Raw genomic sequence first — 25,884 nt, forward strand, 5'->3', positions numbered from 1 at the left:
AAGGAAATGCCAAAAGGCCAGAAGTCCAGTGTCAAGTACCCAGTCAGTGATGGTCTGGGGAGCCATGTCAGCTGCTGGTGTTGGTCCACTGTGTTTTATCAAGGGCAGGTCAATGCAGCAGCTATCAGGAGGTTTTGGAGCACTTCATGCTTCCATCTGCTGAAAAGCTTTATGGAGATGAAGATTTCATTTTTCAGCTCAACCTGGTACCTGCTCACAGTGAGAAAACCACTGGTAAATGGTTTACTGACCATGGTGTTACTGTGCTCAGTTGGCCTGCCAACTCTCCTGACCTGAACCCCATTAGAGAATCTGTGGGGTTCAGACTTAAAGTACACAGAGTCGACAGCTGGACAAAATGAATTAAAGAAGTGGTGAGAAAACATGTTTCTTTTATTTGAAACTGTACAAACTGTAGCTTACATGCATTTGTAAAGTAAATAAAGTGCACCAAGTACCCTACTCTGAATAGTTTGATACCTTTTTAACCTTGACACTTAACATCTGAAGGTATCACTTTAAACACTTGGTAAGTAAACAGTACTATGACTTCTCCAAAACAGTATATAATTCAAGTAATGAAGAACATTTAACTTCAAATGCACCCATCTTAGCAGAGCAGCTTAAGGCCTGTAGATAGACCCTGACTAATAAGTGAACTCTAAACAGAAAGTATACTCTGCAGACCAAGTGAGCTACATTCTCCTCAGATTTTTGTTTAGAAATAGAATCTGATTGATGTGCTCTGGGAGAAGTGCACTTCTCTGCGCAGTGATGATATCTCCAGCGGTGGAGAAGACTCTCTGAGGATACACTGATGCAAAGGATGCAGAGGTACCTTTTAGCAAGGTGTGACAGGAGTCGCTATCCTTCTTTTTGAAGCCAAAGTGTGCCACACATCTGCTTTAAAGCAAGAGGGTGCTGGAACGTTATTCACCGCCATTACGCTGCCCGCACGTCTTCTGTGTCAATCAAGTATCTACGAGGCGGGTAACTTGGCTGAAATGCTCTACAGCGACAGTGGCTGGATGACCTAATCACTCTCCCGGACCTTTAAAGGTTGTGTGGTGTTTGCAGTTGGAAAAGGTTTCCAACTGTAGTGTGAGGGAGGATGCTGTTTCACATCGGATCTCAGTGCAGTCTATCATCACTCCCACATGAGGCCGGTACCGTTTGGACTCGTCAGGCATGGTGGCCTGAACTTGCTCTCTTGTCGTCCACAATGATAGCGAGCCAAGAACCTGGCAAAGGTGCTAGCTAGTCCATGTTAAAATGATGCGACTGACTGAAGATAAACTGACCTCAAAGATGGACGACAAGGTTTTCACCGGCTGCAACACGACAAAGAAACATGAACAGTTCACCAATGAACAGAAGTTTTGGCTGAGGTCTAAGTGTTTTTTCTGCGGTCCACTGTGCCTTGGACCAGTACACTAGAAGCAGAAAGGTAAACTGACTCCCAAAACACATTAAAGACCTTTGAGCTGAATTTGGTGTAGTGACCAAAATCTTCATCAGTCACACAAAACCTGAAAAACAGTGGCTGCTTCTTTTTCAGAGTTAGCTCCTGGATTTCCATTTCTAGAGACAAAACTTGGAACTCCGACTCTTTAATTCTCTGTGTGGCACTAAGGGGAAAAGTAAAATAAACGTTAATAGACATCACTCAAACATATAGCACTTTTCACTGTTCTCATTACGGGAGGCTGTTGGTGAGCTTGAGGTGAAAGAAAAAAAAAATCATACATATACACAGATGCATACATACATTGTTGCTGCTCTACAGATAAACTTGACTTTTTATATGAAGATTATTCAAACACAGAAATTGGACACCATACCTCCTCCTCACTCAATTCATTTTATGTATTTACTAACAATCTCCCCAGTAGTTAGAAAGTCTAAAGTGTTCTGAATACAACCTCAAGATGGTTACAATGTCCTTCACTGCCATATATTTTTTCTACAAGACATTTTCTGTAATACTAACCTGGAGAAGGATGGCAGGCGTAGTCATGGTATTTTGCCTCCGCAGCTGCAGGCAATTCCTCCGTTGAGCTGTCCTCAGGGTCGGGCATCTTCTGGGAGTCACGCTGACCAGCAGCACCAAGACGCCCTTTGGTTCGTCTGTAAACAGATTCACCAGCTTGTGATCTTTTCCCTAGATGTGGGAAATACGTTCATGACACATTTTTGTTCATAATATTTAAAAAAAACATTCCAACACTGTCCTCCTCCATTTACCCCAATCACTCCAGTGACATCTAGAAGGCACAGCTCCTTGTCTAATCCGAATTATTCCACTGGCTGATGTGCTTAGATCCTCTGGGGCAAAGTGCTGGCTGCAGACACAGGTGCTCTCACGGAGGATTTGAAACGTTTTCACTTCATCTCTCCTGATTGCTCTCACCCAGCGGGCGCAAATTTCTGGGTTCACAGGAAAATCATGGAAGCTCCAATATGGTCGTTTTTGTTGGAACAGCATGGCACTCTGTTAGCAATAGCAACGTCTTGATGATTGTGCCATGCTTGTTATTTTGGCGGGTTGCTGCTGAGAAAGATGAACGTGAAACAAAAAGAGAAATTATGAATCACATCAGAGTATGTGAATGATTTTGCATATAAATCTTTTTAAGTCGATATTTAAAAATGCTGGAAGATGTCCGTGTTTTTTTTTTTTTTTACATTAATATAGAAAGTGAAACTCTCTGTCATGATTTGCGGTGGAGAGGTGGTGAGGAAGACGCTCTGGACCCAGGATGGAATGAAGAAAATTATGATAATCCAGAAACACAAAGTCCAAAATCCAGGCAGCACAGAATGAACAGAAGGCTACGGCTCAAAAGTGGTAACATAGGACATCTAACAACAGACACAAACACCAGACAGTCTAGACAAGGACCCAACAAGGAACACAGGTGGGTTTAAATAGACAATCAGGGGAAACAGGAAACAGGTGTAACTAATCAAGGGGTAACCGGGACAACACAGAGACCCACAGAACACAGAAACCAAAATAAACACAGAAAAACTCAAATCCTCACACTTTTAGCATTACAGCACTAAAACGCAACGGTGTATATTTTACCTAACTGGCAAAAGCTGCTGCTTGCTGGAGGCTTTTTCTTTTATATACAGTTAGAAAACGGTAAATTGACAATGACTGACAATGTTATCATGACTATCTAGCACATAAATACTGTTGTTATTAACCTTTTTTTTATATCCTTAAGATAATGAGTGTCTGTACATTTTTCTGTTGGGTTTTCCCGAGGCAAAATTACCCCGGAAGTAAAGATACACTGCTTCGGGTCAGAACGGACGTTGTCTGACGTAACTGTGAAAAGGGTCCATCAAATGGCCAATGGAAATGCAGCTTTTATGCTGTGATGGTGAGGAGCCAAAAGCAAAGACGAGCTTCACTGATTAATAGAACTTAGAGAAACAAGGAAACCGGCTCAGGACAAGAACAGGAAACATCCTGGTGATAGCAGTAAATGAGGGTTGACTGAATCGCAGTGCTAATGCTTCGGAGTTAGATTTACTCAATGCTACAGAGGTGAATACATGAACTGATGACCAGCAGCCAATGAGAGAGCTGGAAACAGGCACTGACTGAGGAGCAACGCCACTAAATACTGAAGTAGTGAAATTGAGAAATGTTGTTTCTTTATTGAATCTGGAAATCAATAGTTGTGTTTTTGTTATAGATTGCAATAAACCTAATATTCAGACATCGTATGATTATCCTTGAAACTTAGAGGGTTTATTTCTTATTAGTTAACCTTCCCTATCTTTGAATTTGTTGATCTTAACAGCAAATGTCTATCAAAGGATCCGCTGTATGCAAGTTGCTGGTAAAGTTCAATGCATATTTGGTCTTTTAGGATGTTTTCACCCCTGGAAGTTTGGTAGACTCTGTTCTGTTGGGGACCAAGATCACAACATTTGGTGCATTTTCAGTTGGTGCAGTTTGCTTTCGCACTGCAGTGTGAAACAATCCAAACGAATTGAAAAACCTGCTCTCTTCCTCTCCTGTGCAACAAGAACCACTGAAGGAAACGACACGAAAACCTTCGAAGAAGACACGAGCACGACTTCCTTCTTCATAAAATGTTAACAAAGATGGAGTAGCATCAGATTGTAGCAGTTTTAGCTCTTTTGTCTTTGGTAAATGAGTCAAGGAAACTGTTAGACTTGCGTGTTTGTTTTGGCTGTTTTTTCCCAGAATACCCTGCTCTAGAGTCTTGTTCCTTCTTCTGTAGCGGTCTCTGCATGTATCCACACATATGTTCACTTCATCCGAACCGAAACCTAGGTTTTTTATCCGGACCAAGTTCCTTTTCTTTGGTCCCCACCGGAGTTCAACTGCGCCCTCATGCCTCCCCAAATGAACTGGACTTTCTAGACAAATGAAAAAGAGTTGGATTAAAGCAAAATAAACGGGGCTGGTTTGAACCTTAATGACTGTCAAAAATGACCAACAAAAGTGGACAACAGTGCCCAAAGTCATGAAATTAATTGTGTAATTATCTTTGCTGCTAAAACCTTTAGTTCACAACTCTTGGAACAGTTTGGTTATTCATTTGCACTCTTTTCCATTCAGTTTCTATAATTGGTTAAAATTCTCAGTTTGTATGGTTAAATTGTTCCACACATGCTGCACTGCAAAAAGTCCCCTTTCAAAAACAAGAAAAAAAAGTACAAAAATAAGGTACAATTTTCTTAAAATAAGAAAAATTATCTGCCAACAGAACAAGAAAATTTATCTTGTCAAGATTTTCTAAAACAAGAAAAAATATCTAACCAAGATAAACCTACAATATCTTAAAATTAGTGTATTTTTACTTAAAACAAGCCAATTTTACTTATACGAGTAAGATATATTATCTTATTTTAAGAAAAATTATCTCAAGTAAAGAAAATGTTACTCGACACTGAATTTCTTGAAATAGCGTAAAATTTTCTTATTTGAAGAAAAATGTTCTATGTATTAAGAAAATAAATCTCATATATTCTATTTGTATTAGTAAAATTGGCTTGTTTTAAGTACAAATACACTAATTTTAAGATATTGTAGGTTTATCTTTTCTTGTTTTAGAAAATCTTGACGAGATAAATTTTCTTGTTCTGTTGGCAGATAATTTTTCTTATTTTAAGAAAATTATACCCTATTTTTGTACTTCTTTTTCTTGTTTTTGAAAGGGGACTTTTTGCAGTGATATACCTAAATCTAGTTTATTTTTATTGTTGCATTGGATTAAAATATATATTTTATCATAGCTTTACTCAAGGTTCTTATGCTAAGACAAAAATCCAAAAATTGATCCTGTGAATACTGGAACAAGAGATGTTATTGGCTTGCTGAAATGAAGACATGAGTTCAATTACTTTTAACATATTTATTACGTTTAAGTTTCACATAAGCACAATAAAACATGTCTACTGGTCAGAATAAAGTCTGGATGGGCATCTGATTCTGAAACAATCCTGTAAAATGACAGAACAATGAAGATCTGACACATCTGCCGCACTCATAAGATGCCCTAAGAGTCAAGCAAACCAAATTGTCCAAAGCAAAAAAAAATCTTGGGATTAGATGTCAACAATAGGAGCTTCCTCCGCAATGAACTTCTTCCAATAAGCCATAGCCTTTTATATGTGGAAGTCTTGCCTCAGTTACAGACGCTGTTCTCAAGACATCTGTCAGCAGCACAGAGAGGAGTGGCCACAGACACGGATGCTGAAAGGTGTAGTAGTTGTGATGTCCTCCTTTCAGAAGATCAGGGCAGGCATGGTTCCAATGGCCAGTAGAAAGTTGGTTTCATGATCACCACAGAGCTGAAAAGTGGTCTTGTTTGAAGTTGTTGGGTCATCTGCTAATTGGAGCACAGACAGAAAAACAATCACAAAACAAACCACGTTTTAGGGACTAATCAGTGTAATGATAAATCAGTATCATAAATTTCTTACCTTGAGAATGTGAAGGACGCTGTCACTTGCATTTCCCAAAGTTTCTTGTAGATGGTGCAATACATGATTGGAGACGTGTCTGGCATAGGCTTCACCATGGCAACAGTTTGGTTTACTAAAAAATAAAACAAGTCTTATTTTAGTTCATGTGCTCAATTACAATATTACATGAATTCAAGATGGCAAGAAAGTTATTTTAATTAAATCAAACAAGGACTACTTAAATTCACTAATTAAAAATAGTGTTTAAAATATCCTGGTAACAGTGTGGAATATCTAACCTTGTAAACTCATTGCATTTAAGTTTTTAAATTACAGCACATAAAACACCCTCAAAGTTAGTGAAATACTAGGCGGAAATGCCCTTTAACCATTTCCCGAATGAGAAGCCACCTTAGCTATGTTAAAAAACGGAAGCTACCATGAACCCGTGTCGATATTATTTTTAAGCCACAGCTATTGTGGTTAATAACTGTTCAAAGCTCATATTATAAGAGCGGCTCTTTAACCGCGGATGAAAATTGGCATATCACGACATGCTAACTAGCTTCAGTTAGCTTATCTTAGAAAGACAGACAACTTTAAACTTACCTCTCAGTACAGCAGCTGTAGGGTCTATACACGTAAAAAGTCCTCCATCTTCATCCATGTCCAACCGAGATTAGAAAATTTGCCAAAAGAAAATCTTATAAAAGTACAGTAGATAACAGCTTAGTTAGGCTGTTACAACTGAATTAACCGTTAATCAGGGCAGTTAAATGATCTCTGGCGTTGCCGTTAGTGATGTGCGGATTGATACTGAAATATCGATTCTTTCGATACCAGAACTTAATTCTTTAAAATCTATTGTCAGATCCAAGGATCAATACTTTCAACACTTTAGTAATTTGAGATAATGTAGATTAACAAGAGCAAGTTAGAAAGTAACAAAATTATTGAGATCTTGCCTAAATGAAACGTTGTTAATGGGAACTACTTTTTCTTCCGCCTGGTAAGAATGTAATGTGTAAGGACGTAATGCCCAAGCGCAGCGTGCTGCTGACGCTCACTCACTCAGAAATGGACATGTTGACAGATTATAAAAGTGACACGGATGTATTTCAGCTGCCATTTTATAGTAGTTTTAATAATTAAACAATGATGCACACTGCTAAAAAAAAATAAAGGGAACACTTAAACACTTAAGTGAACACTTAAGTGTTCCCTTTATTTTTTTGAGCAGTCTATTTAGTAGGGTTATTACTTTACTAATTTTCTTTTTTTTAGTTTGCAACTCCATTTTCACATGTTTTGTATATTTCTGCTGAGTTAAAATAGCTTATAGTAAACAAGATTGTTGTCTCAATATACTTCTGAGTTTAAAATGAGTGCATCAGAGTACATTGTGTTCTTTTTATGAAGCCAAGATATGGATTACATTTATTTTTTATTTAATTAAGAAACAAACTAACTGTCTTTGCACAAAGTATGGGATCTGTATTGCCAATACCAGCTTAAATTTTACTCGGTATTGGATCGGAAAGAAAATCTGTTGTATCGAACATTAATACTATCTCACTGACATTTTGGGCGCTTTCCCATTTGGATTGTATGATGTCATAAAAGGGGTTACAAACATGATGAATAAAATATTGTTCAAACTAATATTAGTAACTGATAAAGTAAGAATTTGAAATATAAACCAAAAGTTAAAATATTTATCATGACATTGAGCTAATCAATATTGTTGATTCTAATCTCATTGTGTGGAATACCAGCCATTTCAAATCACACATCAATAGAAATTTCATGACATGTCAGTAAGAGGTCCCACATCTTGCATCAAGAAGATCAGATTAAGGTCCATAGCAGATGGAAACATGCCAAGAATTATCTTGATATATAAACTGATATTGTCTCTGAAATTGTTGTGTTAAATGTCAACCGTTTAAATATTCAATTATAATCTCCAGTACACTCTGCCAACTTATACAAGAATATAAGTTCATGTTTTTTTTTTTTTTTTCATTGACAATAACACAAAGGATTCCATTTGGACATAGTCTGTTTTAATTATCTGAATACATTTCATTAAGTATGTGATTTCGCTTTCTGTGCTTGAAATAAGAAATTTTTACTTATATAATATAAGTTCTAGACTTGAAGTTTGATAGGTAAATATTGATATTCTAGATTCTAGCACATATTTACTCATAATAAGTAATATTTTCTTAATATTAAGCTTTTATATCTTACTGAGATAATTAAGTACAAAAACACTTAAAATAAGAAAAATATTCTAACATAAATCCCTCTTGGTGAGAAAAATTATCTTGTCAGAAAGAAAACAAGAAAAATCTCCTTAATTTAAGATATTTAATCTTACTAAGATTTTAGTTTTTGCAGTGTGTACTCCCAGAAATACACCAAACCCTGCCAGCCCTGACTCAGAGGCCGCTACTCGCCCATTGTCCCTCCAACCATTTTGGCTGAAAAAGGATGAAACTGACATTCCAGGCAGTGACACGCTTGGCACTACGCAGCTAATTATCCAGAACCTTGAACCATTGTCACTTGTTTTGCCTGGGCTGAGTGTAGCCTTTGAGATTTTGCATGTTCTGTATATTGTAGAGATATTGAGGTAATTATTTGTATTTGTCAATATATTTTTTTTAATTATTTTTTTTTACCTTAGACTATTTTTCCTCTAGCAAATTTGCAATAAATATCTCAGTAGGCTGTTATTAAACATCAATGTGCATTAAGGTTGAGTGGCAATGCAGTACTGAGGTATGTGTCTTGTTCTTACGGTAAAACTGGATATTCCTCCTTTTTTTCTTTTTTTTTATCTACTGGAAGGTATAATGCATTTTTTTACTTTTATATGGCTCAAAATAATATTTTGTTTGTTACATAACTGTAATATACAAAACTTTTTGGTTTTACTGCTTATCTTTTTACAAATCAGCCATTGTAAACAAAATTTGGCTTTTTCAACCAAATAAAATTACAAAATAAATCTTCAATGACAAAGTGAATAATGATCCCCACAAAATTATGACATACCATACACAACTATTTAACATAAATAAGTGATTGCCTAAATACTTTATTTTGTCAAGTTTACCATGTTACAAAAACTTTATGCACTCAATCAATTCAGCAGAATTTTACTGTTTTTTTTCCCCCTAAACTAGTTTTTTCTGTCCAGACAAGATCTTACTTGCCCTGCTTTTATGAATAGGAAACTGTCCGAAATTTAGCTTATAATTTTAACTTAACTTTAACTGAGTTACATAAGTTGAACCTGAATGCTTTTAACTGTTTGAGTGCTATTTAACTTTCATCTGCAGTAATAAATTCAGAAAGCTAAAATTGCAACAAATAGAGAGCTACTATCTCAAACTGAAGAAGATCCATTTTACCACAAACAATATACTAAAAAAAAAAAAGTCTTAAATACAGATTTTCCTCACTTTCTGCTCTAAAGCCTCTTCACTTGATCCAGTCCTCATCACAGGTTGCTAAATTAGGCTGGATTACCTGTGAGCCAGATGTTCGTTTACATATCGGCTTTGATGAAGCGTCGCTACCACAAGAGCTAACCAGGTGTCAACACGAGAGGGGGCCTCAGCTGTGAAGTTTGCTTAGTGCCAATTCTGTGCAGGAATAGCTCTGAGAAGTGAGACGATTTGGGGAAAACCCAAATAGGACGTGTGTGTGTGTGCGTGTGTGCGTGTGTGTGTGTGAATCCGGGAAAAGTTTGCTTTCCACGTGAATGGAAGTATAGCAGGGAACATTTTTACAAAAATGAGCTTTAAGGTTTTGCCTGTTCTACATCCTCAGCAATGATGTTGCCTGAATGAAAGAAGGGAAACTGCCAGCCAGCGACACACTGATCAGTACAGGCGGCATCTCTACAATCATTTTGTCAGCTTTACAAGCTTGTTTGGACGCCTCAATTTTTTCTTCATGTGCTTAACAATTTATACCTTAAATAATAATGTGTCCGGAACGTTCTCCTCTGCCTTATGATTTTGAAATATGAGCCATTTTTGTGCCAAAAAATCCATCTCTAATTGATTGTTGATATTATGTTGTTTAGTTTATTTACAGACCAAATTCTTTTTCTTTCAGTTCTTTATTTCAGTTACATTGAGTTAAACATTCTTGCAGGCAGAGGGACTGGCCATCCTTTCTGTACAGGGAGATTGTGGGTAAAATGTCAGTTTGGTTCTAATTTCTGTTAGTTTAATTTGAGTTTGCCAATTGTTGAAGTACTTACCTGTTCATGGTGCGTTTCGTCAGCAGGGTGGAGTAACAAGAGGAGCTCCAGCTGCTGCCAGAAAGTTCCTGGAGCGCAATACTCTGAGGAATTATATTTAGTTACATTTATTCTTTGATTGACCTTAGATTAGTTCTAATGATTTGCATGCACGTAAATATTTGTTGGTACCATTTATTGTTTTGTGTTCGGTTTGTGTAAATGTTTTTTACCTGCTATGAGTTGGAATTAAATATGCGGAGTCACCTTAGTTGAGTATCTTTACGGCTCTCCCTCATCAGCTGGGATTCTCCGTTCTGCTCCAGCTCCTTTCAGAACAGAGTTGACCTTTAGTTTTTGTTGTGGAGCAGCATCACAGCTGTTTTAGTGCTTTCCAGGTCTCAGGTTTTTATTTAAAGCATTCCAGCAGAATCAGTTAGATGATGGGTCTATAATGGGCCCATTGTTGTTTTTGCTCTGCTGTCGTCTCTTTTAAGGATATGTCTGTTTTGCAGCTGATATTTTCCTCGTCTCCCTAATGAGGTTTCAAAACTGCACATTTTAGTAAAATGTCAAGCTTTCAACTAAAAGCTGACAGATTTCTTCAGGTAAGTAGAGAAAAAAAAAACTTTATTACATTTGTTTGCTAGATCTACTGTTGGAAACCTTGGGATGGCCTTTGACTTACGTTTTATGCTTTGACATTCATATCAATTATCCGGTTTGATCCAGTTTGTATGATTTGAGAAATGATGCCAAATTGAGCTCCGTTGATTCTTCTCCTAAAATACAATCTTTTCTTCAAGCCTTTTTTTTTTTGTCTCACACATCTGAGCACAACGTTCCCGGACCAGTTGCAGTCTGTACAAAATGCTGCCGCCATGATCCTGACTAAATAGTCATTTTTTTTTGTTTTCTATGTGATTCCACTGCTAATCCATCTGCATTTGCTCCCAGCAGATCTTCCATTGAATATCCAGATGGAGGATCAGAGCAGACAGGACTAATGCATCCTTACACCCCACATGAGGAAACCCACACCAATAAGTTTATCTTGAAAGGTGCTGTGCAAATAAAGATTTATACTGACTTTACTAAAACAACACAATGAAAGAACATCAAGAGTCAAACACGGTTGAAAAGCTATTCCATTTTTTTATGACACAAGTTTGACATTTAAGAAAACTAAAAGAAAAAGAAAGGAGGAAAAAAAAACATGCATTTTGGTAAACTAAAACTGGGTTGAGATGGCAGCGAAAGGCAACACACAGTTCAGAATACATGAATACACAATCTTCCTTTTGGTGACCTTTTTGAATGATGGCGACATTTTATTCCAATACATAAATTCATAAATTACAATCTCCTCTCTTTATATTGCCTGTCTCTATGAGTCTCACACATCTAGCTGTACATCATCACATCGCAGCATATATTGCATATCTCAAATAGAGGTGGGGTAGTCATTTAATACGCCGACTTCCTCGCAGGAGGGAGGTAATGGAATTGGGTTAGTTTAACGAAGGGGATGAAGACGAAGCAGCGATCATGAACACCCAGGTTTCCTCTCTCGTCTGAAACAAGCACAAAGAAATCCTGCATAGTGTTGACATCAACATCTTGGTATGAAGGTGTTTGTTTGTATGACATTTGCGATGGTATTTATGATTTTTTTTGTGTGTGCATTTGTCCACCTGAGGTCTATCTTGGTTGGATATTTATGGACTGTGACATGTACTAAACGATTCGTAATCACTTTTAGTCAACACAAGTGCTCAGATATAAACATACAACATCAATTTAACCAACATTGCTCGCTATGCTGTTTTCTAAAGACATGCTACACTCAAGCAGACCTGGGTCAAATAACTTTTTGACTCGACCACATAGATTTTAAATGAAATCTATGTGGTCGATTGCGTAAAGAAGCTGCAGTCTGGATCCTTTTAAAAAAACTTGTGTTCTGTTTTTTTTTGTTTTTTGTTTCATATTTGTTAACACTGTCACCATGTTGTCACAGTATGGTACGAGACACATAATCTGTGACAAAATGGAGCTGCTCCTCCTCATCCCTGAACTGCTGTTACCTGAAGAAATGTACCGCTCCCGATCAAAAACAACCAATCAGAGTGAAGGGGAGGGGCTTAGTGCTGTTAAATGGCTAATGGGGGAGAAACAAGTTACTGTTCTATTCAGAGAACTGAAAACATGATCATCGCATGTGGTGAACCAGCTGTAGTGCAGTAGAAAGCAAGAGAACCTGTATGAGCGGCGTGTGGACGACAGTGATTGACAGTTCGATTTTTTTTTTTTTTTATGAGACAGACATGTCTTCTGCCTCATACCATAATGTGACGACATGGTGACATTTTTGTCAAAGTTACACACTGCAAGTTGAAGTATCATAACAGAGGTCTCTTTATATTCTGTTTGGATTGGATCAGTAGTATAACTTTAGGATGATCTTTCCAGCACTCGTTTTTGTTAGATGTGTGTCTTTGCCTCTCAAAGAATCAATAGTGTTTCCGAGCCAATAAGCTAGATATTAGCCCTGCTAAAAAACAAACAAACAGAAAAACTTTGGATCAGTTTGTCTCAATGGCAATTTGTTCTCAGTTGAAATCACATAACTTCTTTTCTTTGTAGTAGACTACGAATAGATGTTTACAAAAATGATCTGGACTCCCTTCTTACCAATGCGGGTATGAAAAATCCCTAAAGCTGCTATGAATTGACGGACTGTCGGGTACCAACAATGCGACGCACAAAACAAACTGAACTGCAAAAGTCTGAAAGATGGCACCCTGCCAATTAAGACTCACAAGAAAAACCACTCAGAAAATCCCCAAAAGCAAAGAAAAAGGTGTTAATGAAGGCTGTGCTTTAGCTAAGCTGGTCAGACCGGCTTAAACCAGATCCCTGTCCAAAGACTTGACCCAACAGCTAACAAGGACCTACTGTCTTCTTGCAGAGACTGACAAAGTGTTCATTATTCTGATATAAAAGTGATTACCTCACTTCTAGGGTTACTTACTCTTTTCAAATATATTTTGGAGGTTTAGTATGGAAACACTATTGCCTACATTTTCCATGTCTAAAGTCATGAGGTCTTCCAGGTGCCTTGATAATATTTTCTAATAAAACTGAATAATAACCATAGTATTTAGCCCAGGTTTGCCTTCAGTACATTATAGCCCTTCATATGCACTTGAAAAGTAAAAATGGTTCCTCTGTTAAAGTGAACAATGCTTCCTCTACTCCTCACTTTAATTCTTAGCAGCATTCATGGATTCTTTTCAACAAGAATCCCTTCATCAGTCAGAGACTCTGTTACATTTCTGTCCTCTGGTTCCCAAAAATGGAGGCCGGTGGGTGGGCCTTCAAAATGAACAAATAATAATAATAATAATAGTCTAAAAAATAAAAATACACAGTCTGTCTGAATCTACGAAATTCACCAGAGATTGGAAAAAAGGGGGATGCTACTGTTATCCATGGATATTAGAAAACCCCTAAAGACTAGCTGTACAAAGTTCAGTGTTTCCTCAAAGAGGAGCTCTGGAGGTCGTCTGCAGTCACGTAAGACTGTTTTGTTTTTGCACAAAGGCTGTGGGGACACGGGTCAATGGAGCCCCGTCTCCTGTAATTTAATGTCATCATAGTAATCACTGCAAACTTCAGGCCTGTGCTCTCTAAATGCTTCTTCCATAAAAACCCCCAAGACTGGCAAAGTTCGAAGCCAAATCATGGCTATGCCAAAAAAAGAAAAAGAAAAAAGTGAATCGACTTGTGATTACTGCTAAAACCTGTCAAAAAGTAACCATCTCCTGTGCAAAATGGAAAGAATTAGGCATCTTTTAAAGAAAGGACTGATCCCAACAGAGTAACACAGAGCACTGAACAAAGGACACGCGTTGAGAAGTCTCCTCCTGCTACGTTCAAACACCAGAAACGCAGAGGATTTAACTGTTCGGCGACAGAAGACCAACGTGCGTTTCATCTTTTTTTCCTGGCGCATGTGTTGACGTGCCGAGCGCAGCTCTTCGCCACGTTACTCTCCTCCAGCGACGCTTCTGCCCTCCCCTCGATCCAAGGACTGGACGAGAATCCATGGGGATCTACGGCGCATGTGTGTCGGCCGCCTTTCCCTCGGGCGGACAGGTTCGAGCGGTCCATCGATCCCGTGCTGTTGCATTTCTTCATCGCCGTGAGCGCCAGAGGGCCCGGGGCGAGCAGCGACGTGAGGGACAGACTGTTGAGCGTTTCCGACAAGTGTTCGCTGCCGTCCCTTCCTGTCCCCGCCTCTTCATCTGAAGGGTCCACGCAGTCCTGCTGGGGGCAGCTGGGGGCGCCGCTGCTGCTGTGGCTCCTCTGTTTCCTCCGAGTGGCAGAGCTCCGTCCGCTCAGCGGTGGCTGTCCCCGGTCCGCTGTGGGCTGTTCTTTAGGGCGCAACGCAACGGCGGGCACCGGGCGGAGGACGGGCACGGGGAGATCCAGATGTCGAGGTGGACACACGCCCAAGCCGAGCCCTTCATCCGGCGCGGCCTGCAGGCTGCCATCTGAACTGCCTGTGGCCAAGGACGAGTCGCTGTGCGATGGATGCTGCACAAAGAGAATCATTACTGAGTTTTTGAACAGTTAATGCATCTCATTACACACAGTGATATTTTTCTTTTTCTGTTCATAATTGTGCAGCAACTGAAAACCCAAAGTTATAATAATCTGAATACTGCAAAAAAGAAAAATGAAGGGTTTTATAAAACAGAATGTCAGTAGACCTGTTGTTCCAGAAATGATTGCTGTAAATGATCATATTGTCATTTTGGCTCTGTTTTCAACAACTACAGTAATAATGGCTTAATAATGAAAGTACACTCAGAAAAAATATTTCCATCCATCCATCCATCCATCCACCCACCCACCCACCTACCTTTCTATCTATCTCTCATGTATGTATTTTGAACCAAAGTTAAACTGACATGAGTCAATCCGAAAGACTAATAAGGCTCATAAGGGACACAGGAAGAGAAAGAGCAGCAGGGAGAGAGAAAAAGGCAACATAGGAGACGGTAAGGAACCAGAGCCGGGGGGGAAACGGCGTGCAGCGCGTCAGTATCAGGCTCTGGGCTGGCTAGGCTAATTAGCCGAGGACCCCAGAGCATTACTGTAGCAGCTGAGGATCACAGAGCCACTCAGCCACGAGCTAAACAAACCGAGCAGGTACAGGAGAAGAGGGGGGAAAATAAAAAAATAAAAATCTGTTTCCATGGTTACAAAAAGAGCAAGAACTAAAAAAAGCTCCTCTTTTTTTTTATTCTGGGTTGTTTCATGCAGAAGCCAACAAAAGGCTGTGTGTTGGTTTCACTGTGGAGTAGGATTCTCATTAAACAGTGATAAGAATGTTCAGCTGCAGGAAAAAACCCAAACACAGTTATTGTCTGAATGAAAGGCCAGGCTGAAAACTCTCACTTCACTCAGTTAAGTGTGGATTTAAAGGCAAAAACCAACAGATTTATATTAGTGGAAGTCCAAAAAGTCTGGGACTTAAGATCCTTGGATTCAAGGACATTAAAGCGTCAAGACTCTCTCTTGATTAGACACATGGAAAACACAACTAGATGGGCTTTCCTTGTTTAAAAGAGAACAGCGTTATGTTTTCACCTGAGAGCTCAGAGGCCTGCTGTTGGCTCCGGGGGAGCGTAGAGAGGCCCAGGAGGCGGGGGACGCCAGCCGGGACGGGTCCATGTCCCTCGGCCTCATGCCGTCCCCGTGAGCGTCTGACTGCGCTGCGGCGGCTGGGTGGAAGAAGTCTGCTGGGAGCTGAAACACGGGCGAAGCCGCATCGGCCGCCCCACTGCGTGTGTTTTCATCGCCTTCTGCGGAAGGAAGGCGACTTTTTAGTAAAGATCGGCTTCTATAAATGCATCCAAATGAATCGGACCATATTTGTTCTGGACGCGGCGAAGGGTCTAAAGCGCAAAGAGGCAAAAAAACAAAAACGCAAAAAGAGATTGAAGTCGACACGTTGAAATGAGAGATGATCTACACCAGTTTCCTGAGCACTGCAGGGCCTGCGGGAACAAAAACATCTCCAAACAGATGGCTAGCATTACTCCATGTGGCACGTCGAGTTGTGGCCTCGTACCATTAATGCACGTCGCATAAAGTTTCTGCGTGCTGCTTCCTGTGCGCCGCCGTCGCCACAGATGGGCCGTTTACAGAAGGCTTTAAAAACAGCTATTTTCACACAACTTGAGCACTCAGCCGAATTTCCTGATCAGCATTTTAGCGCGTGCATACATCATACCATGCTGCCTATAAGTGTCATCAGATGCGTCATCATTTATGTCAAGTCAGCATTTAACCAAATCAGGAGGTTTCAGATTCTCATCTGCCTCATTTCTAACAATCTGATTTGTTCTCATTTTTGGCATTTTTCTTAAAGCTGCACTATGGAGCTATAAGAAAATAAATATGTTTTTTTTTTTTACATATTCAAATTATCATTATTTTGTGACAGTATAGTACATGAGACAGAAAACCTATCTGCTACCTTCTCCCAGTGTTGACTGCAGAAATATAATAAAAGTCATATGTTTGTCTCTGCCTGGAGGAGCTTTTCATCCAGAACCTCTTCATCACTGACTGTCTTACAAGCTCTCTGTATTTTGCACAATATACAAATAAACCTGATGGAGTGATTTCATCTAACAGTGTTTGGAAATAAATTTTGTTCCACAACAGGAAAAAATAAAATAAAAACTGTTTTTTTTTTTAAATAAATCTTCTGCAGTACCTTTTCCATGTGCTGAGGTTTGCTGCTCCAGAGGAGGAGGATTCAGAGGTGGATGGAGGAACTCTTCACTTCCTGAACTGGAGGGGTAAGGTCTCCTGCAGCCTCCCTGCATGAGCAACTCCTCTGAGCTGTGGGAGTCACTGCTGCCCCTCTGGAAACAAAACAACAAAAAACCAAAAACAGGAGAAATTCTTAAAAAGCCGGGTCAGTCGAGAAGGAAAACTAGCAGAGAGTTGGCACTACGCCCAAAATGCACCGACGTTTCACTGAAGCCTTTCGTTTCCTCGCGCCGTAATGGAAATCAATTTGTTTCCACTTTCAAAACGCTTGCTCATCATGCCCCCACCTTTGTGCATCCGTGCAAGTCTGATTTGAAATTTCTAGCGCTAACAGGTATATAACACCAACGGCCTTCAAAGCATCATAATTGTTTAGTTGTTTTTGTTGTTGTCGTGGTTGCCGTTGTTGTTGACGGCACCGCGGGATCAAATGAACTGAGCAGAGATGAAACGGGCCAGGTGGGCTGGAAGCAAAGAGTCAGTCTGAAGATGGAAATATGAAAGAAAAGTGTCTTATACACACACACACACACACGCACACGCACACACACACACACACACACACACACACACACACACACTACAGCTCAACCACATCAAAACACAGTGGGAGACATGTTTTAGTCACTCGCTGAAGCATAAATAGTAATTAAAGGTGATTAGCAAGTTAGTCTGTCAAGATGATTTGTAGCTCTTTAAAACCCAAACGACAGTATCTTTTGATGTCTTACCAAAGTTTTCATACCTCTTGAATTTTTCATTTTTTAAATTAATAAATTTATTTTTGTCTCATTACGTCAGCAAATCTACAAATGTTTTGTTGTGAACTGGAGTGGAACAACAGTACAAAATGGTGCATGGCTGTAAAGGTGCATGCCACAGTGAAGAGTGTGGCATGCATTTGTATTCAATCCCCTTTATAGTCTATCCATCCATCCATCCATCCATTTTCTTTACACCCTTGTCCCTCAGTGGGGTCGGGAGGGTTGCTGGTGCCTATCTCCAGCTAACGTTCCGGGCGAGAGGCGGGGTCACCCTGGACAGGTCGCCAGTCTGTCACAGTCCCCTTTATAGTGAAACCTGTAAATGAAGAGCGCCCGGACGCTGTCAGTAGAAGTAACTAGTCAGCCTGGGTGTAATTAAATGTGAGTGAAATGCAGATTTTCAGTGAAGGTGATGAAAACCAAACTACACCAGACCAGCCGGGGATAAAGCTACAAAGATATTTAAAGATGCAGTACGTAACTTTTATTTTTTTTTAAAAAGTATCTTTACACATTAGAGAAACTATCACCATGTCGTGACAGTATAGAATATGACAGATAATCTATGAAAAATTTGAGCTCCTCTGCCTTCTGCCCCAAAAACAACCAATCAGAGCCAGGAGGCACTTTTTAGATTTTTCTTTTGTCTGAAACATGAAAATGATAAATCATATTCCTCCCCATTCGCAGTTATGTCCCACACTGTGTTGGTCTGTCACATGAAAACCTCCTAAAATACTCTCAACTTTGCTTTTTAGTGTGAAAAAGTGGAAATATTCAAGAGGTATGAATGGTTTTTCAATTATTGTTCTATTCATTAAAGTTTGATATCAAAAAAGTCCCTTAGATGCTACAAATTATTTTTTATTTTTTTAAAGCGTGAAATTCGATATAACAATAATATCTCGTCCATGGAGAGAATTATGGGTAACCAGTGTGAAACAACACGAGTGTGACAAGCGAGTTGGAAAGGTCTTGTTAAGCATGAGCGAGCGAGTGGAGACACACCTGACCGTCTCTGACAAGCAGCTGGTAGCTGCTGTGTTCGTCCAGGCTGAGGTCATCGGGTAACGCTGGAGAGGAGGATTTGTCTGACAGCTGTTCTGACATCAGTGACGCCTGCTCCACCTCCGCCAGGCGGATCTGCATCGCAAGCACGCAACAGTCAGGAAACAAAATGTGACGTAAAGGTTCGGAACACAAACTGATCTGGAGTGAAGGAGAATGTGAAAGTTTAAGTGTTTTAATTAGTATTTTTCTAACTAAAACAGGACAAGATTTTGACTTATTTCTTAGTGTAAACAGTTTTTTTTTTAATTATTTGTTTAAACACACATTAAAAGTTAATCAGTAATTAGTTTTACTTTTAACAAAACCCAGATTCACAACTGAGTTGAATCGAGTTTCTCTCAAAGTGAAACACAGACAAGATCAGAATCACGTCTCGTCACACACTTCACACGCAAGACCACAGTTTGTACACACACTTATTTAGACTGGAATAATTTCACTTTTGAAATTTTTGTCTTGTAGTTTACAGTATTAAAACACATGATGGGCGATTATAAACTCTCAGTAACAGTTTGGAAAGACATTCCCTGGTCTGACACGTCTCTGTTTCAGCTGTGTCGTTCGGATGGTACCGTCATGATTCACACGAAACGACAGTATGAATTCATTATTTCATGTAGAGTGATGTGTGTTGAGGGGATTCCCTTGTAAAACTTTGGAACCAACCGAACGTCTTTTAAAAGCCACTGCAGACCTAAATGTCCCTGCATAGCAACGTTGTACCAACCTAGCAACTGACTGGTACTTGGAATAGAACAAACTTTATTGTCCCATAGGGGAAATCTGGAATTTCATTGAATATATTTGTCTCCACAGATAAAAAGGATTATATAAATATTCAACACTTTTGTTGCTTTTCGTGTAAACCGTCTGTCTAGATTCATCTGTTCTTGAATCAAAGTGTCTCTAATGCTTTGGTGATCTGCGTTGTTTACATCTGGCTTAAAAAGATCCATGTTATTCAAATGAGAATGTTGATGAGGCGGTAACAGCTCATCCATCCATGAAGCAAAAACACACATTTTGCAGTGTGCAGACGGCAAAACGGTAAATAAAACCCAAAACGTTATTAGGTTATATTTATATGCAGCTTAGAAAACGTACATTGAACAGGTCACTGTCTTTCTCAGTAAATATCTTTATTTTAGGGTAATTGACATGAAATTTACGACAAATGTTCACAAAAAAAAAGCAACGCCACATTGACATCTAAACGGACATGTGTCCGTTAAACTAATGTGTGTGTTTGCGTTTCCCACACTCACCTCTTGCGGGTGACTCTTGCAGTCCTTGCAGACGGGAGAAGAGCAGTAGTGGTGAAAAACGGACCCGGAGAGGTTGTCAATCATGTCCCCTTCCAACGAGTCCTTAATCAGCAGAGACACACTGTCCAGCCACTGGCTCTCCTGCAGCACACAGCAACAGACACGCCGTTTACCTCACAGGCAGCATGAACAAAAACATGGTGGCTTGGTGCTACTGTCACCTCACAAGATGAGGAGTGAATGTAGCTTTCATTTTCAGAAGCAACAAAAAGGAAATCAAATCCCTATTCTCCAAATGTCAATAAAAGTCAACTTAGCCAACATCTGATCTTCTGTGTCGGGTTTCTCCGAAGAAACTAAAGCGTCAGCTATTCTTTTCTACCGTTCTCCTTTGATTCCTTTATTTTTTTTCTCTTTCATTATTGCCTCCTCTGTAGAACATGCCGAGTGCATGGCGGGAAGTGCTGTTTAATTAAGCGCAATACGTTGGAGCCAATGTTATTTTCAGCTCCGACTGGCAGCTGCAAGACGGTTATCACCGACTCTTGCACTTGTACCTCCTTCTGACGGGGCCGGAGTCGGAGACAAATGTCAACCCGGCAAGTTTAATTGCGATTCCCCCCATCTTGTCTCTGACATCTAGTCACAATCTATTCATCTCCTAAGAGTTTGCTTCCTGGTATCTTGTTATTTTTATGGAGCAGTTTGGTTACAAAGCTCTTTCTAAACCGCTGGACGTTTAATTAACAGGTAATTTTTATTTTTTTATCTTACTTGCTCTTCTCTCTCTTCATCTCTTGCTAAAGTTTTTGTGCTTGTTCCTCCAGTGGTTACCCTTTCCTCCTGTTTTTTTCCTTTCCCATCCAGATACCATTAAAAGACTTGCTAAAGGGTGGAAGGTGAAAAGGGCAGCAGACAATAGCAAGTCCTTGGCAGCGCCCAAGTATTCACTGAGCGTACACATGGCTTCACGCGGTGGGGGGGCGAGGCAGCTTGATTGATTGATTGTGCCGGGCAGTGAGTGTGGTAAACTGTGCCCATGACCCCGTTTGATTCACTGCTATCTGGGTTCTTCACACTCTGCAGCCCCTATTGTGCAATACGCCCATCTTCCTCAACATACACTTTATATTCCTTCAAAACATTCAGACCTTTGCTCCATGCTAGGTGCCACAGAGAGAGATGTGCCGTATGGTTAAGTTCTTATGAAGACTGATGCTTCTTTAGTGAAACTGTCACGATGAAGCTGCTGCTTGGGTTTATTTAGGAAAATCGGCACGCGGGGACTGAGTTTCAGATGCTGCGAGCTCGTCTTCCGTTCGTTCCCGTCAATGTGTCCTTGGGCGAGACACTTGACCCGCCTTGACGGATGGTGTTGGTCAAAGGGTCCGGCGGCGCAGATTGAATGGCAGCCTCACTTCTGTCAATCTGTCCCAGAGCAGCTGCGGCTACAATGTAGCTTACCACCATCAGTGTGTGAATATGTTTATGAATGATTGATTGTAGTGCCAAGCAGGGGTTCCCAAACTCCTCCATGACATGACCCCCTGTGGAGCACTGACCTCTGGTTGTGGTTCCCTCTGCAAGCTAACAGACGATGCTAAAAAATATGCAAAGAAACATCAACTTTTAATGTTTTTTATTTACTATTGTATAATTATTATATTCATTTAGCATAAATGCCTCCTGATTTCGGATGTCAGGAGTTCTGTGGTGGAAGACAAAAGTTTTTAAGTACAGTAGAGTAGCTCTATTGTATTTATTGTTCAATTTTTCAGAAAATGTGGGGTTTAGGTTTTCATTGCACCCTAATAATCCAAATTATTAGAAATAAGTGCTTAAAATACATTACTGTGTCTAATAAATCTACATAACAGCAGTTTCACTTTTCGAAAAGAATTGCTGAAACGCCCCATCAATCTGCTTACCATTTCTTTGGCCAATAAACTATTATAGATAGAATATACTCATAATATTTTTTGTACTAGTCCTTTATGAGCTTCACTTTTCCCTCCATTTCTGTTTCTCTTAGTACAGCACTGTGCAAGAAAGAGAGAGACTGGAAAACATTTTAATTACACAAATAAAGGTGGCAAGGCAGTTCTTATTAACATATTAATGCAGTGGTGTTGCTTGTTTTCACTTTTCAAGGTCTTACAAATCTTAATTCACACTGTGTCTACTTAGTGGTAATTGGTCACTGTTCTTTTGTTGTTGTTGTTTTTAAATTTTTTTTAAACAACCCTGTCACAGATTACTCATGCTGGAGTCATTAGTAAATGAAATGATTCAGACAGCATGAATTATTTAACAGGCATGTTAAAATAATATCGTTCCGGCTTTTGTGTGTGTTTTGTTTGGAAATAAGCTATTGCAAATGGTGGACTATGATGTTGTTTTAGGGCCAGATTTAGATGAAGAGCTGGGATTCCACACGTCAGATCTCAAGTCTTTATTCTGACAAAACAAAGACAAAAGGTGGGAATTCTTATTTTGATCATTTAATTGATAGGCCAGTAGATTCAGTTTGTTTGGGGACCAATCGAACTTCCATTTTCAGCTGGTGAGGTTTGCTGTCTGACTGCACTGTCAAACAAACTAAACACTTAGAAAAACCTCTGCACCTCCTCACCTGCGGGGGCGCTGCAGCAAGAACTGTTGAAGGAATCGACACAAAAACATCAGAAGAAGTCACTGAGCTCAACTTCCTTCTACACGAAACGTAAAGAAAACTGATGTAGCGTCAGATTCTTCTTAAATTTACCAGACGCAGACCATTACCAGTCCATGAACTTTTGGTGTGAGCCGCGAGGTAAAAGAAAGAATTAAGAATCCTTTGTAATTTCCTAGCGCCAATAAGCCAATCATGACACAACCCAACTTCACCCTTCTCTTTGTTATGGACAACTTTCAGTCAAGTCCATCAGCAAAATGTTGTTGGGAAACCCTTGTTCTGAAAAACCTCTTACTATCAGCATAAAGGAGTATCCGAGCTGTATATCTGAAATAAAGTAATTCTAAAAAAATGGTGTACAAAGAGAGGTCTTCCTTTCCCTCTCCTTTTCCATTCTCTTTTCAATCTTGCAAAGTTAAAGATATCAGTGAGCTGACAAAGAGCTCTAAACACAATGAGCCTGTGGGAGAACCTGCCTCCCACTCAGTTCACTGTTTTCCCTCCTCTGAGAGCATCTATTGCTGTTTTCTCTTCCCTTCCCGCTCTGCCATCGATTCAGTGCTATTCCATCTGACGGGTGACAAAGGTAATTTCTTGCTAGTGAACTTTGCTATGAAAGGTTACAGAGCATTTTTGCTGATAGGGTTCCCAAAAAGAGTCTAGTCAGAGTTGCTGACAAGATGACTAATATGTAGAGGACATTGTGTCTTTTCAAGTTGGGAACAAAACAAGTACTTAAAAAAAAAGCATAATAGATAGTAAATGGAGCAATAGAGCAAAACAGAACAATATGCTGGGAAGTAACTCTGTACAGTTCAGTAGGTTAATACGTCTGAGCCAGGATTACTTAAAGCAGGCAGAACGAGCATTTCTACAAAATTACGTAGATAAAGTCAAACTCTGTTGTAAAGCCACAAAACCAATCCTAACCTCTGCAGCTGATGTCACAGACCTCAACTCTGATTTTGTTCATTCATTTTTTTCCATTATCTTTTACTCACATTGACAGCTCTTATTAAAATAATCTTCACCTGCTGGTTTTAACAAAAAAAAAGTACAGTCATTGTTCTGTTCCTGTCCATCATCAAAGACAATCAAACAAAAGATAAGAGCAGCCAGCAGTTAAAGCCTTTCATCCAGACAATGTGGTGACAAAATTAAAGTTCTTGCGAAATTTAGTTAGTTGACAAAAGTACTTTTGAAAAAGAAGCTACGTTTTTTTTTTTTTTATTATTATGTGAATTTAAGTCATAGCTGGCACTTAAATGAGATGTGCGTAGATATCAGTTCATATTTCAATGTCATTTCAAATGACTTGTTACTTAATACGACTATGAAACAATTGGATCCTTGTTGATTACAGAAGAACAGAGAAAACGGCAGATGAGTGGAATCAGAAAACTTTCCCCTCGATTCTGAACTTTGATCTGAACAACTGACAAAAAATATGAACATAGGAATTGGAGGCAGAGTCTGATTTCTATTTATTTTTTAGAAATTAGTCGGGAATTGAAACCTGACAGTTCACAGCTTCGTGAGCTCTGACCGGTGTCTGACCAATTAAAAAATCAAAAATCCAGATTCTCTTCAACCATGAATGGTAACAACACTTTTCAGTGTTGACACTGTTACTAAGTGGAGAAACATAATCCTCACAATTATCTATTTTTATTATCAAGAAGGTGTTAAAAAATTCATTGCCACTTATTTGACATTCAGCACACACCAACATCGTGTTTCACACATGGAGAGAAATTACCTCCATTTCTAACATGAATAAGTAATTATGATCTGTCACAGAAGTAGGGCTTGAAAAAAAAAATTAATTCTTACTTTATATCTTCCTATAATAAAGCTCCTAAAGAGACATTATAACAGTGGTCCCCAACCTTTTTATTACCGCGGACCGGTCACGACTTGGAAATTTGCTGCGGCCCGGGGGTGTAAGGTCGCAGAGGTCGCGCTAGACTTTTTTGTTCTCCGTCATTTTTGACCGACAGGATTTTAAATAATCGGTCATGTTCTATTTTTACCCGTCAAATTATAATCATATTAACATCGGCTATTTAGCCGCATTTTTATGCGGTTTAGTTAATATTCACCCAGTTGAACCGTGAATCCAGAGCCCATCACACATAAAGCAAATAAATACATGTAACTTTTTCTCCGTAGTGACAAAAACTATGACTGTGGCCCCAATAACTTATAATAAATGAAATTAAACGACTACACTTAAATTACCGCGTTGGTTGTGCAGCCGCAGCGCACTGCGCATGTTACGATCAAATTAACTTGTGCACCTTTATTTATTTCCTCAAGATAAACTGCCGGCTCCTCTGTTTAGACTATAAATGGATTCAACATTGCATTCTCTCTTGTTTTCTCTGTTTTGTATGTAATGGAGCCTGAAATTAAACACGCTATTTCTACCAAAGTTTTTGAATGGGCTTCCTAACCAGACGCTCCAAAGCGTCCGGTCCATAACTGTTCAACACGCCGCCAGCTCCCGGTCAGAAAGACGCATTTAGTTCAGTGTCCATGAGATGATATTCAGAAAGGATTCTTTTATTGATTGACTTTAGTTGCCTCTGCGATGAACTCTTTGTGTAAAGTTTATCATGTCCTCGCATGAGGGTGTTAATTATAAGCTGTCAAATGACCGACGGGCTTTAAATTTTCCTATCGTTTAAAAAAAACCGGTCAAATACGGAAAATATTCCCTTAACGCGACTTCTGGGTCGCATGTAACGAAGCACAGCACATGACGCCTGGTGGTGGGGCGCTACACCCCTCCGCCACCAGGAGGCGGCACCCTGCTGCAGAGCCAAGTTGGGCCTGTGGAAACGCGGTCACTCCGAAATAGAGCCGAGCCGAGCCAGGTAGTTGAAGTAGAGCCGGTGGAAAAGGGAAAAGGGTGGAAAAAGGACTTTACAGAGTGTCGCCAGTGAAAGTCCATGAGTAGGAGGAACAAAACAAGACCAGCAGAGGGCGGTGTTGTCACATAGAACAGAATGGAATGGGTCAAACACGTCACAGGGT

The 25,884-nt window shown here is 39.6% G+C and overlaps 1 protein-coding gene and 1 long non-coding RNA gene across 7 annotated transcripts in view; both read right to left on the reverse strand.

Moving 5' to 3' along the window:
• Positions 1–5,290: 5,290 nt before the first annotated feature.
• Positions 5,291–7,031, reverse strand: LOC145551511 (uncharacterized). The gene is made up of 3 exons (XR_014087474.1): positions 6,565–7,031; positions 5,974–6,088; positions 5,291–5,879 (listed from the first exon to the last, which is right to left on the reverse strand). It is a non-coding gene; the product is annotated as an uncharacterized LOC145551511 (long non-coding RNA).
• Positions 7,032–11,351: 4,320 nt separating this feature from the next.
• Positions 11,352–25,884, reverse strand: part of cacna1ib (calcium voltage-gated channel subunit alpha1 Ib) — a 203,490-nt gene continuing 188,957 nt past the window's right edge. For 5 of the 6 annotated variants that reach the window (XM_008434689.3, XM_008434762.3, XM_008434828.3 and 2 more), the window contains 5 exons: positions 20,172–20,312; positions 18,844–18,978; positions 17,013–17,163; positions 15,878–16,092; positions 11,352–14,818 (listed from right to left, as the gene is read on the reverse strand). In XM_008434689.3, the coding sequence (XP_008432911.2) occupies positions 14,213–14,818; positions 15,878–16,092; positions 17,013–17,163; positions 18,844–18,978; positions 20,172–20,312 (1,248 nt within the window). In that variant the 3' untranslated portion in view covers positions 11,352–14,212. The other variant, XM_081599178.1, reaches the window with a different exon arrangement.

This window comes from Poecilia reticulata, chromosome 1 (assembly GCF_904066995.2).
Source record: "Poecilia reticulata chromosome 1, P_reticulata-male-v2, whole genome shotgun sequence".
NCBI classification, from domain to species: Eukaryota; Metazoa; Chordata; class Actinopteri; order Cyprinodontiformes; family Poeciliidae; genus Poecilia; species Poecilia reticulata.